The 14,639-nt window shown below is 33.0% G+C and overlaps 1 protein-coding gene across 1 annotated transcript in view; it reads left to right on the forward strand.

Annotated features, from left to right (window-relative positions):
- Window positions 1-14,639, forward strand: part of Zcwpw2 (zinc finger CW-type and PWWP domain containing 2) — a 131,497-nt gene that overhangs the window by 62,307 nt on the left and 54,551 nt on the right. The window contains exon 3 of the mRNA XM_046437664.2: window positions 425-584. Within this exon, the coding sequence (XP_046293620.1) occupies window positions 425-584 (160 nt within the window). The remainder of the gene's footprint in view (window positions 1-424; window positions 585-14,639) is intronic.

Genomic DNA, 14,639 nt, shown 5'->3' on the forward strand with positions numbered 1-14,639 from the left:
CTGTCAACAGCCATGCCAGGGGATTAATATTTTGGTAATTAACCATTCTGATCTGTTAGAATTAATTCAGTATTGCCATGAATTTGATGAATTTTTTTTCCTATCTTTCCAGTCAGTAGAGCCTAAATGTCACTTATTGACCCTGGAGATCATTCTTTTGTTTTATAATTCTTTCCTTTGATATCTTATCTATATCTTAAATTAGTGACTATTTCAAAGATTTCTGTAGCTACAGAGTAGATACAACTTACTACTTGTCTCAAATGAATACCCTATCTGTAAAAGATGTAAGTAGAAATATATTTGTGTTTTGTTCAAAAGTCATTAAAATTCAAGGGAAGAAGTCTAATAAATGATTTTGAGAGATGTGTTGATGTCTTTTTTTTAAAGCATCAAAATAATTTAAAATATTTTCTTTTGAAAGTTGGCCAGGAATACTTTGCCCTGATCCGTTTAAAGGTAAATATGTGACTTACGACCTGGATGGAAATGTTGAACAATATCATATAGAATTCTTGGGTGATCCACATTCAAGATCATGGATAAATGCAACATTTGTTGGACATTATAGTATCACATTAAAGGTAGGTGCAGTAACATAAAATGAGTATTCTTTTTGCATTTGTTTTCATTTCATATCCTAAAAGATATACAATTACATAGTTATTTATTTATATAAATAATTGTTTATATAAACAAAATAATGTATACTACTTGCTTAAATTCAAACATTTGTATTTTAAAGCTTTTTTCCAAAGAAATTATGGATATAAAATAGCAGTGGAATTCTCAGTTTTATTTTTCCAATGGCAATATAATAAAAATCAACTGAAGACTTTATATAATTGCCTTTTGAAACAGTTTAAGACTGTCATTTGGCAGTTTTAAAATTCTCATGGGAAGACTCAGTTGTAGCCATAGTCACAGGGAAAATTAATTATGGAGTAAAATCAGCTTTTCAAATTTCAAAAAGAATATTTCATCATGCTAACTCCTTTAGCATCCTTTTGACTGTTTTTAAATGTAAAATTCTTTGCTACAATTAATAGATTAGATTCTCAAATTGATGAAAATAGGTGAAATAGATTTATTTCTGAGGATTGTTGTCATATATACATATATAAATTCAATTATCTTCATCTGTTTTCTAATATTGAAACTTTCCGTCTGCAAATCATTCTTCATTAAAAATCTGATAAAAGGTAGATGTCATAAATGTGAATACATTTGACTCAATTTGGATAGTGAGAAATATACATATAAGCATGCAGTTTTATCTTCAATAAAATCTGTGAAAATTTGAGATACTGTAAAATGGGACTTACTTTATCTTTTGCATAAATAACACTTTTATATAATTCAGTTTGAAACAACTAGAAAGAAATTAGTTGTGAACCAGTCATCTTAATGTGAAGTCCCTTCTTTGCTCTCATGTTTTGGGTATGTTCTAGACACACTCACTGGCAACCATGGGAGACAGGAAAGAGTATATATTCTGTGCTCTCTCTACCTTTCTAGTGGATGAGAAACCTAGCTGCTCATAAAACTGACTTCAGAATCTTAGATTTGTAATAATGTGGTAAATAAAGAACAGGACATTTCTAAGAAATTATATTTAAATATAAGTATAAAAATCAAAGTGTATTTTTAAATTATCTGAACAAGTATTCTCAGAATTTGGAATTTGTCAGGAGTAATTCACATAGTCTGATTCTAATATGTTGAAGAGATACCTACACACCCAAGTTTATTGCAGCACTCTTAACAAAAGCCAAGGTAAGGTCTCAACCTAATTGCCCATCAACAGACGAATGAAGAAAATGTAGTGTGTGTGTGTGTGTGTGTGTGTGTGTACAATTGAATATTATTCAGGTTTCAAAAAGAGTGAAATCTGTATTTTTCTTGGGGGGTACCCAGGATTGAACTCAGGAGTACTGGACCACTGAGCCACATCCCCAGGCCAATTTTGTATTTTATTTAGGAGACAGAGGCTTACTGAATTGCTTAGTGCCTTGCTTTTGCTGAGGCTGGCTTTGAACTTGCAGTCCACCTACCTCAGCCTCCCAAACTGCTGGGATTACAGGTATATGCTACTATGCCTGGCTAATCCTGTCATTTGCAGCAACATATATTAAGTGAAATAAACCAAACACAGAAAGACAAAGACCATATGTTCTCACTCATATATAGAAGATAAAAAAGTTGATCTCATACATGTAGAACATAGAGAATTGATTCCAAAGGCTTGGAAGAATAAGAAGGGCAGAGAAGAATAGAGAGAGGTTGGTCAACAGGTACAAAATTACAGTTAGGTAGAATTCATCAGCTTTTTTTTTAAAGCTTGTAAGTAATAAACATTTATTTTTCATCATTCTGGAGTCTGGGAATTTCAGTCAAGTCAAGGACAGATTCAGTGTCTGGTGCAGACCTGTTTCCTGGTTCACAGATGGTCTTCTTTCCACTATGTCCCCACATAGCAGAAGAGGAAAAGATAAGAAGAATTCATCAGCATTTTTAAGTTCCACAAGTGACTCCAATGGGTAATTGAGGAAGAAATACTGATTTAGTTTTTCTCAGCCTTGAGACATCAGTTTTGTTGGTTTTATCCCTACCATTAATATATTAGTCTAGCTTTGGTTATTGCTTACTATTTTCTACTGCCTTTCTTCTGTGTACTAATTTGTTAGTATTGCACTTTCATTTGCCTGGAAATTATGCTTTCATAGGTTAACTGTCTAACTGAATACTAATCACTTTAATTGAACACAGCTTTAGGTTGTTCTTGTCATTCAACATTATGCATAATTTGTATATAGCATTAATAAAATCGATTCAGGATTTGAACTTAATATTTATAACATGTTTAAGTTGATCAGCTATTGTATAAAATCATTATAATTTTCCTTAGGCATAAATAACAATACTACTAGCAGTATACTGCAACGATTGCTTGACTGCTGCCTTTCTAGTTTCATATATTGCCAAGGAAAAGTAGGTGATTTACCCTCTGCTATGGTTTGAATGTTGTTTGCCTCCACCAAAACCCATGTTGAGGTTTAATTCCCTAATGTAATTGTATTGAGGTGGTGGAGACTGTAAGGGAGATAATTAGATCTTAAGGGCACCACCTTTAGAAAACATGACTAGTTCTCAACAGAGCTGAATTACTTCTTGAGGGAGTATATAGTTATAAAAGACTGAGCCTGGCCCCTTATGAACTCAGCCAGTTCTCTTTTCACTTCTCTGTCATTGCTTTGGTATGGATATGGTTTGAATGTCCCCTAAGTATTCATTGTTATTGAAGGCTTGGTATTTAGGGTGGCATTAATGGAAGGTGGTGGAACATTTGGGAGGTAGAACCTTGTGGGGACATTCTTAGGTTATTGAGGGCATGCCCTGCGAGTTGACTGGGGAACACCAGTCTCCATCTGACTTTCTGGCAATGTGAGCTCTTCTACACAGGTGCTTTCATGAGATGCTGCCATCTGCTCTCCTCACCAGAGGTAAAACACCTGGAGCCTCCAGATCTTGTACTATGAACCTCTAAATACTGTAAGCTAGATAATTTTTTCTCTTTACAAAGTTAGCTACAATAATATTTTGTTTATAGTGATGAAAAACTGACTAATACATCATATTGTGGTATAGCAAGGGTACCCTTCTGAGTATGCTGGTTCCATACTTTTTGAATCCTCTAGTCACCAGAAAGAAGCATGAGCCAAAAAAAAAAAACAAAACACACAACTGTTTTCTTTATAAATTTCACAGTGTCACATATTTTGATATAGCAAACACAAAACAGATTTATTAAGACTCCTGGTAGTAGGATGTACCTATTGTCATATTTAGCTTTTTTTTCTTTTGTCCATAGTGTTAATAGATGCTTTTGACTTATTTCAGCAGGGTGTTTACCATTGTATGTAGGACATTCCTGTATAGATATGCAGCCATTTATTTGGGTACCAGATGTCATTTGAGTATTTACCCATTATATTAGAGCAACCCCATGAATATAGGTATTATCATTGTTTGACACATGAAAGAAAGTGAGATTCAGACTACACATCTACATGCTGAATCAATTGATAAATAATAAGGCAATGATTAGACTCAAGCTATCTAAATCTCAAGTCAAATGCTTTTTGTACAGTCTGCCAATTTACATATGCATACCAAGTGCTTTAATTTATTGTTGAGTATTTTCTCAATAATGAAAATTTTCATCCTTTAATTCTAATGCACATGTTGAATGATGGCAATCTTTAATAGATGTGCTCTTTACATATTTTTTTTTTGTTTTCCCTTTGGGTGGCTAGAAACCACAAAGAACAAGCAGAATTCTTGATATTTTGATATTGCATATGCAATAATCATTTGACCAGTGCATCTGGATTAACATATATTTGTGCAAGTGTTTTTTTCGGTGATTTATGAGGATCCAAATTATAAGCATGCAGTCTATGATGAAGATTAGCAAATGATTTTATAACTAGATCATTAGGCAGTGTTGCTCTCAGTAATGGAGTGAAACTGGATACATATCTGTTGAGCCAACTGATTGGAAAATATATTTGAAAACAAAAACCAAAAACCAAGAAACTGTTGTATCATTCCTACTAGCAAATAGTCTAACATAGTTGCCAAATTCTCAGTAAAATGTTATCACACTAATTCCATATTTGTATTCAATTTGCCATAATTTTAGAATTATTGTATTACAAATAAAAATTAAGCACAATGATGAAATATTCTCCATCACTGTAAAAAAAAAAGAATTATTGGATTACAACTTTTTGTTTGTTTTCTAAGCATTGTTTAGATTTTGGACTGGAAAGTGGTTAATAGAATTAGAACATGTTCCTTTAATTGTAACTTATTTGTGAATAATCTGCCAGAAACCCCTGGAAAGGAGTAAAGTTATGAAGTGGTTTAACAAAGTGGCTAAAGAGGCAGACTCTAGAGTCAGGCAAGCTCTTTGAGTTTAAATGCTGGCTCTTTTTGCTTATTAATGAATGACCTCAGATAAGTCACTTAACATTTACAAATCCCAGGTGTTTCAACTATAAAATAGACGCTATGACAGTATCTGCCTCATAAAATTATTGTGAGAGTTAACTGAGATAATACTTGTAAAGCATTTAGTGTAGCATTTGGTCCTGTAGTAAACCCCCAATAAATATTAATTATTCATTGAAAGTAAAAGGTTAAATGAAAGGTAAATCATGTATTTTGTTTTTATAGAACCTCTATGTCTATAATATATTTAAAGGGATACCAAGGGCAATCAAGAAGATAATCAGGTGGGGTAGATCCTGTATTAGAAATTGAGGAAAATAGAGTTAGTTGGTCATCTTATTCTTTGATTTTCAGTACATGACTGAAATGAGGCTATTACTACAATGCCTTTCTAGTTTAGTGTAAACAGAAGTGCTAAGAACTATTGAAAATCAGAGATAAATTAGAGTTTTCTTAATCTGATTGCTTTGTGAATGAATAGGCCCCAGTATCAGCAATGCCTCAAGAGTACTTTGGACTTGTTTGATGGAATTTGGAAGGAGAACAGGAAATTCTGTCTCTCACGTTTTTTGCAATTGAATGAAACCAGTTTCTTTTCCTCTATCTCTATTCTGCTTTTCTGACTTACATTTATATATGCTGACTTTGCTGCTACATAAATTCTTAAATTCACCTCTGTCATCTCTCTTCTTCATCACTTATGAGTTCAGACAGCTGTGAACTTGTATGAAAGTTTAAAGTCCAAGTCCAAATAGTATGACCAAATTCACTCAGTTTATAAAAGACAGAATAGGTAGCTACCTTTCTCATCAAAAGAAAAATGTGCTAAGTATTAACTAAGTTTGTCATACTGACTCTTCAGTGGGATAGTAATATTCTTTTCTAAGACATTCCAATATATAACTTTCTAGGTTTTCTAGAGATATGTATTTTCTGTTAAAAATATTGTTTTTAAGCTAGTCTACAAGGCTAACTAAATTCCTCTCAGTCATACTCCTTATGAATAAAGTTAAGACTGTCTTACAATGAGTATTCTGTGTTGGGGTTTTTAGATTACTAAATAGTTGTAAATTAACTTCTTGATACATTCTTTCAATAGGGAATGGTGAAGTCCAAAACTTTTATGTTGGAAAGTCTGCAGTGGAATATATTGACATCTTTTTCCTTATCTTTTCTTTAATTCTCTTTCCACTTTTTTTTCTATTTAGGTATCTTATAGCAAAAGATTTTATTGGTTTATAAAGTCATTTCATGAATTAAGTAAAACCCATTATTTTAAACCCTGAACAATGCTGATTAAACTAATTTTGAAAACAAATTTCATAAGTAGTATTTAGTTACCATACTGATTCTGTGTGACATATTTAACCATTCTCTTCACCTAAATTCTTACCTATTCTTGTGATTGTATCATTAAACATTAGAATCTGAGCATCTGCCTGTAGTAAATACAACCAATGTTTTCCCATAAATACATAGTTGATAAAAGCAAGAGTTTTAGTCATCTTTCTCACTGCTGTGACTGAAGGACAACTAGAACAATTATTGACTAGGAAAAGTTTATTTGGAGGCCCTTGGTTTCAGAGGTCTCAATCCATAGACAGCAGGTTCCATTCCCCAGGAGCTCCAGGTGAGGCAGAACATCATGGTGGAAGAGGTGGCAGCTCACATGGTGATCAGAAAGGCAGAGAGACACTACAGTCACCGGATATAAAATATATACCCTATAACTATGCCCTCAATGGACCACGAAATCAGCCACACCCCACCCGCTTTCAGCCCCCACCTAGTTAATCCCATCAGGGATTAATACACTGATTGTGTTATAGCTATAACTCAATCATTTCTCCTTCAAACCATCTGCATTGTCACACATGAGCTTCTGGGGGCCACCACATCTAAACTATCACAGCAAACAAACATGGATTAGAAAATAGCAGCCAAGTGTGTAATTTTTTTTAGGTGCATATTTTGATATCCATTAATACTGTTGCTTAAAATACTTTAGAATAGGGGCTGGGGTTGTGGCTCCATGGTAGAGTGCTTGCCTGGTATGTGTGTGGCGGGGGGCACTGGGCTGGATTCTCAGCACCATGTAAAAAAATATAACAAAGATAAGTGTCCATCTACAACTAAAAATATTTTTTAAAGTAATTTAGAACAATCCTGATGTTTTTAAGACTCAGGGAAATTAAGCACATGCTTATTTTCATGACAGATTTAAACCTGTACATTTCTCCCATGTTGCTTAACAGTCAGCCCAGCTACCGAAGTGGGAGATAGTGGCACTTTAGATAAGCACTGGCCTTAAAAATTATGTATCGACTCAATGCGTATTTGCTCCCTGTGCTTTATTCATCAATATATTACTAATACTTCACTATCATTTTGCATGGCAGTGTTTACACTGTTTTCTTGCTACAGACTTAATGATGTATTCAATTCACAAAATAAAAATTCTACATCTCAAAACCGAATACATAAAGTACTTTAAAATGTATATAATAGTAGATTTTTTTTAATTATGTGAAAATATAAACAAAATAAAATAATGTAGCCATATTTAAATGTATAGTTCAGTGGTGATTTAAATTTTTAACTATTGATTAATAATCCTAAAAAAATTCTAAGCAATATAAAAGTGGCCTGATATAGAAAATGCCATATGATAGTTTCCTATCATTTTCAACTCCATTTATTTTTTATGATATGGGTTAGGAGCTCTTCATAATACCATCTTTGAGATTTGTGCAACAAAATTATCTTGTAGTGAAATGGTATAATTTTATAGTGGCATACAAACTCCGGAACTAGGTTGTCTGTATATAAATTTCCAGTTCTCTCTTACCAGCTATGCAGAGTTGGGAAATTTCTAACGTCAGTCTTATCTATAAAGTAAATGTAACAGTACCTACCTCATAAGCTTGTTAGGAAGTTAAAATGACTTATTCATTTAAAAAATGAATTATAAGTGTTTAGGTTTGTGTTTGTCAGTACTGTATAAGCACTGCATAAATTAGTAAGTAAAAAAATAAAAATAGTCTCTTTTTAAAAAAATTTGGTACCAGGAATTGAACCTAGGGTGCTTAACCATTAAGCTACATCCCCAGCCCTTTTTTATTTTTTATTTTGAGATAGGGTCTCATTAAGTTGCTTAGGACCTTGCTAAGTTGCTGAGGCTGGCTCTGAATTTATAATCCTCCTGGCTCAGCCACCCAGTTGGCTGGGATTACCATTGAACCAGCAGTAGTTTTTTTAAATAACAGAACTCCTATAGAAATGAAATATGTACTTAGTCAACTCCTTCCTATTGTTAATAGAGCTCCTGCCTCATTTTCTTGAACTATAGAGACCAAATTATAATCTTATGTGATCTTCATTCGTTGTTAGAAAAGTGGGAGGCTCATGTTTAGTAACCAGACTGAGGTCGCACAGCTGTAGAACTGGGACTCAAAACTAAATATCATGACTACAAACTCCACGTTTTCATATTATATGTCTAATTGAAATTTATACTAGACCATCTGCTTGTATTCTTGATAAACATATCAAATTTGTAATAAGATTATCTATAAACTACACAAAGACCTTCTCATTGATTTACTATTTTTAGTTCAACCAACTTGATTTTTTAAAAAATTTAAAAATTTTTAAAAACCTTTAATCAAGGTTTTTAAAAGTTGGACAAAGATGTCAGAGTTCTCTTCTTCACATTGAGCACATTGATTTCTTGCCATGGATTTGGGGGTTCTCCATGCTGTCATTAAAATTTAGGATTCATCCTTTGTAACACTGGGAGTAAATGGCTAGTATTAATACACATGTTGGGATGCTGATGGTAGGGTTTGTTGTTTTTTGCCTTACTCTGCTATTGGTTGCCAAATTTGCTATTCCTCACACTCTGCTGAAAAACCCCCTAAAGGCATATATTTCTGAACCTTTGTACTGGCGAGTATTTGGGGAGTCTTAAATTTCCAACGAGATTGGCTATAATTTTCTTGGTGAATCTCAAGAACCATTGTATAGCAGGTAATATCTCCTTAAATACTGTTTTCTCTATGTTTACTGGAACCAGCTAAAGAACATATTTATAAATGTGTATTAAGTTTATTGTATTTATTTTGTAGAACATGTGAATATGTTTTTGAGTATATGGTACTAAAGAAACCAGGTAAGTCTTGGACAGAATTGTAACATTAGACTCCCCTATCCTTTGAAACATGTTTCTCTCTTTGGTGTTGCCTGACTTTCTCCCAATGCACAGCTGGAGCTCAATTTTTCTCTCCTCTCAAAATATGATTTCAGATGCATTATACTAAATGGCTGGTGTATTAATGGGTATAAAGATTATTTTCTAGGGTCTAGGTTTGTAGCTCAGTGATATACTGTTTGCCTAGCATGTTTAAGGCTCTGGGTTTGAACCTCAGCACCACATAAAAATAAATAAATAACATAAAGGTATAAAAAAATAATTTCTAGATGATGTCACTCCAGTAATGGAACAGTCTAAGATATCAGATGGGATTTATTAAAAAAAATCATAGCATATAGCATTGTCTATTCTATCTTTATAGAAAAAGCTAAAAATATTCAAAATCCTTATAGGTGCTTTTAAAAGCTTCTCTAGAATCCTGTGACTTCTTTCCTGATTTGTCCATAGGATCATTTTATCTTAAACTACTATGTTTCCTACTCACAAATCCCCAATATTTTAGGCAATATCCAGTTAGGAACTAGCTCTCCAGTTTCTGTAATTTCCAGTATTTCAAGCCAAGTCATGGAATCACATTGTGAAGATTTGACTTTCAAATTTCCTTATTCTTTTTTTTTCTGCCTAATTTCTCCTCTGGTGTTCATTGCATTCTTGGTATTATTTCTCAATCTGATGTAAAAGATCGTACTAAATGGAGCTAGACTTCTTCTTTTAATCAATTTTACTCGTTCCCATTTTCCAGTGGTATGGATAGTAGGTAACATGAGGTGTTTTGATCTTAAAATCCTGCTGGGTTAGAGTAAGCAAAATTCCTATTTATGTCTAGAATAAGCAACAATTAAATTAGATTTTAAAGGCAATATTTGCTTCAAGTATTTAATACTTAAAGCTTTCTAAATAATCCAGATTTGATTATATAAATCTATCTTAAAGATGATGGTTTGATTAAGGCCGTGATTAATAGGAAGCTAAGAAGACTAAAAGCTATAATTTCTGTGGTGCACATGGACATGAAGTTATCTTCCAGAATGTATCAAAGGAACAAGAATGTTCTTACTGTCCAGATTACTGGTTGTTGTTGCAGAAATCCAGTTTAAGAAAGACAAGATATCTTTGTGATTAACTTTCTGCTGAATTGCTTTAAGTGAAAACTATCTGCCCAACAGAGGAAAAGAGCAATAGCTTTGGCACAATAGTAAAATAGAATGATGCATCAGTACAATACATAGTTATAGTTGGTGAGCTACATGGCAACTTTCAATGTATGAATAGCAACAATTAACATTAATTTCCAGATAAAGTACTTTATAATAGGTGATAATATTGGTCCTCAAATATTTATTAGAGATGCCTTCCAAAATAATAATTTTGTGTTTTTTTACATTAAGAAATCTAAGACTTATATTTTAAAGACATGCCTTTTTAAAGACATATTATGTAAAACAAAGTAATAGTCAATATTTGAAGTCATTTCAATGAATTTATGAATTTCAGTAAAGCAGATTCTAAGTAGTTATAATTCAGTTTTCTGAATTTTTAATATATGTTCAACAGTATGCCTAAAAAGTAAATTTCTAAATTGCAAGTACCTATGTTTGCACTTAACTTTGATATTGACATAATCAAAATTTGAATTGATAATTTGAGATTTAAGGTGTTATCATTTTATCTATGAATTCTAGTGAAGTTCCACTATCCCCCACATAGATCATATTAAGAAGCATTTAAGTTAGTATAGTTTTAAAATTAGGAACTATATTTTATATTACATTAGCACTTAAAATTAGACACACTGCTTTTTGAAAAAAATGCTACTAGTATCATAGATCATAAGATAAATTAGTGATCTATAAAATACTTGGCAGATCTTAATTCTGTACAAAAAAGTTCTATATTACGAGTAATATTACCATTATACTAGATGTTCATCATCTGTGTAAAAAATTTTTCTGACCTTTTAAGGGAATAAAATGTAGCAGCCTTTTATTTCTGTATTTAGTTTCCTGACTAAGTTTTACTCATGCCACCTTGATCAAAATATGTTTATTGGGCTGGGGTTGTAGCTCAGTGATAGAGTGCTTGCCTCTCATGCGTGAGGCACTGGGTTCAATCCTCAGCACCACATAAATAAATAAAATAAAGTATATGTCCATCATATATATATATATATATATATATATATATGTGTGTGTGTGTGTATATATATATATATATATATATATATATATATATTTATAGTACTCAGTATTTACTGAGCTCCTCTCATTTGAGACTCTTCTAGGCTCAGAAGTGAACAAAACAGACAAAATTCAGTACCCTCCATGAGACTTAAAACAGTGGAATAAGACATGTAGTAAACACATAAATAAGAAAAAGACATAGTTTGTTAGTTGATTATGAATGTTTTACAGAAAAATTAGGGGAGAGCAATAGATAGGATTAAAGGTATAGGGATCCAGTGGATGGAAAGTAAAGACTCTTATTCCCAATCTCTACTCATTTTTAAAGTCCACAGGTAGGACAGTCTTCCTTGGAACTAACAAAACACCAGTGTTTGATAATAATAATTCTTTTGATTGTATTTTCCCTTCTCTTTTATTCCAAACAGTAATCAGACCTTTTGTAGGGCTTGTCTGTTTTCCTGATCTGAGTTCCTTGAAAGTTGGCAGAGTAAACTGAGAAGAGAGTCCTGTGTTTTTGAGAGGGAGAGGCAGGAACAGCAAGCATAGATTATATTTTCAGACTTGGAAGAGGACAAAATATGTTCTGTCGGTACCAAAGGCAAGTTGCAGTGCCTGGAGAATAGTACTACTGTAATGTACTTTGGAAGGTTGTACCCATGCTATTAAGGTATTAGAATTTGAAAAAATTACTTTGTGAAGGTGTGGCAAAGAAGCTGTTGGGCTCCCTATTCATGTTACCATTATGTATTGAAGAGTAATCATTTTATCTCACTTTTCAAGCACTGTATATCTTTCCAATTTTTATGAACCTTTCTTTGGTGGCCACAAAATGACCAAGACCAAATTTCTCATCCTGGTTGAATGAAGTTTGTCACCTTCAGTTTGATTTAGCAAAAATAAGGTAATATGACATTGTTTAAACATTCAGGTTTGAAGAATAAGATTTTTCTTGCGACAACCCCAGTTTATTATGTCTTTATTAATTAATTATTAATTATTATATGGAGAAAAAATCTTGAAATGCAAAGCAACAGAGACCTGAATTTCTGGCATATTGAAGAATTCTCTCCACTGGACTTACTGGGTGGACAAATAAGCAATCTTTTTCTTGAATTTACACCTTCATATTAGTACGTGATGATAGCACAAACTTTATTCAGTGAGTTAAAAGTTACTGAAAAGGGACAGTCAACTTCAAACCCTGGGAAATGGAAAAATGATATTAAAGCCCTCAGTTGTACAATAACACCTGATTGACACAAGATCACACACGACAGTGGTTTTAAAACTTTTCAATTTTGGACACAGCTAGGAATTTTCTCAGACATAGGGTGTTATCTTTCCCTGTCTAGCCATCTGTTTAGTCTCAAACCTCATCCTTACTCCAAACATTTCCAGGCTTATTCATCTGTCAAGAATAATCTTATTTATTCTCATAAGCGTACACCAATTTTTAGACTAATTATATTTATTTTATTAATCCCCCCCTAAGTTTAATAAAACTGATAGAGACAACTCAAGTTGTCAAAGTAATATAAATATAATAAAGCATGTGATAGCCTCTCACGTACACAAGATTTACTGGAATTTGAAGCTAAGGGTGCCCACTCCTTCCTGTGGTCTCATATGAAGTCATTGGTCTTAATCCTTAATTTTATAAGCTTTTAGTTCCTAAAGTTTCCTAAATTTTGCCTTCAAAATTTCCTTTTTTTAAAAAAAAAACTTTATTTTATTTGTTCATTTTTATGTGGTGCTGAGGATTGAACCCATTGCCTCACACATGCCAGGCGAGCACTCTACCACTGAGCCACAACCCCAGCCCTTAAAATTTCCTTCTTAATAGTGTATTTCCAAACTTTTTGTGTCCTGTTTTGGGGTGGGAGATCAGCTCACTTAAAAGTTCTGAAATTAATATATACACCTTGGTTTTAGTAAAAGATCTAAGTCTTTTAGAACCCCAAGCTGATGACAAAAATAATTTGCAAAGTGAGGCACAAAATTGTGTATGCAGGACTTACAGAGGAGGTGCCAAAACGTGCCTGGCAATTTACGTGAAGATATAAAAGTCAGATGTTGAACGTACAGGAATTTCTTAAAAGAAAATGTCAGTGTGCTGTGGAATTTTTCTACATCTCTTCCTTCCCCACGTTAGGGAAAGGAATGATGGTAATTTTCCTTCATTTCATGTGTAATATAAGAGTTGTTGTATTTTTGTTTTTGTTTTAGTTCTTGTTTTTAATTTTGAATGCTTAGTGAATCATGTATCCTGGAGCTTAAACAATACAGCATACTTGTATTCATTTACCCCTTGAGAAATTTACAAGGTGAGAGTTTCTGTTCATTACAGCTAAAGAAGCATGGAGGCCACTGAGAATGGCCAACATTCCCACTGTTTTCAGAGGCAATGATGCATACCTGGGAATAGTCAGAGGTCATCTTAAAAGGGTGTCCACTTAAGAGAGCTTCCTGTCCCCATGCAGGCTAAGCAGAAAGATGCAGAAAACTGGTAATGCAATATGCATTGAAATCAACCACCTGAAAGAAAGGCATTGCCCTCTCAAGGGAGCTTCAGTCAAATGTATCTGGTTGGGAGACAGAATTCTCAGAAAATCCACAAAGCACCCCACAATAAAAAATACTTTATAGCCCTGAAAGCACCAACTAACTCCACCTTGCCCTAACAGCAGACAAACAAATGTTTTTTAAAAATTTCTTTTCTGTTCCGTACATATCTTTCAACCCCAGAGAACACAGAAAATGTGATGGGAGAAGGAAAAGCACAAGGACAAGGAGAACCACTTTGCAGCCTAAAGTGTACCTCTAGTTTGTGGAGCACAGGAGCTTTAACTTGAATGAAAATTTGGAATTTTGTCTCTTACATGCAGTGGACATTTTCGTTTTTTAACTTTGGGGGACTAAAAATAATCAGAGGGTGTTTCATTACTTGGATATTAGCAGAAAAGTCATACAGCCTGTTGGAAATATTAGCAAAAGATTAAAAAACATCTAGATTCTGTTTGAAAAATTGAGTAGAAATACATTTTTTTACATTCCTATTTTGAATAGTATTTGACTTTAAACAATTCTTTTTCAAATCTGAACTTAATTATCTAACTTCTGGCTGGAAAGGTAAATGTAAATGTTTTCGCATTTTTTAAAGGTAGTTTTTGCCTTAGTTTGGATTTATTTATAAAATATCATTGTTTGCTTACTTTGTTTTCAGAATA

Source organism: Marmota monax, unplaced genomic scaffold, assembly GCF_021218885.2.
Source record: "Marmota monax isolate L192 unplaced genomic scaffold, Marmota_monax_Labrador192_F-V1.1 WCK01_AAM20220418_F8-fsc00021, whole genome shotgun sequence".
Lineage (NCBI taxonomy): Eukaryota > Metazoa > Chordata > Mammalia > Rodentia > Sciuridae > Marmota > Marmota monax.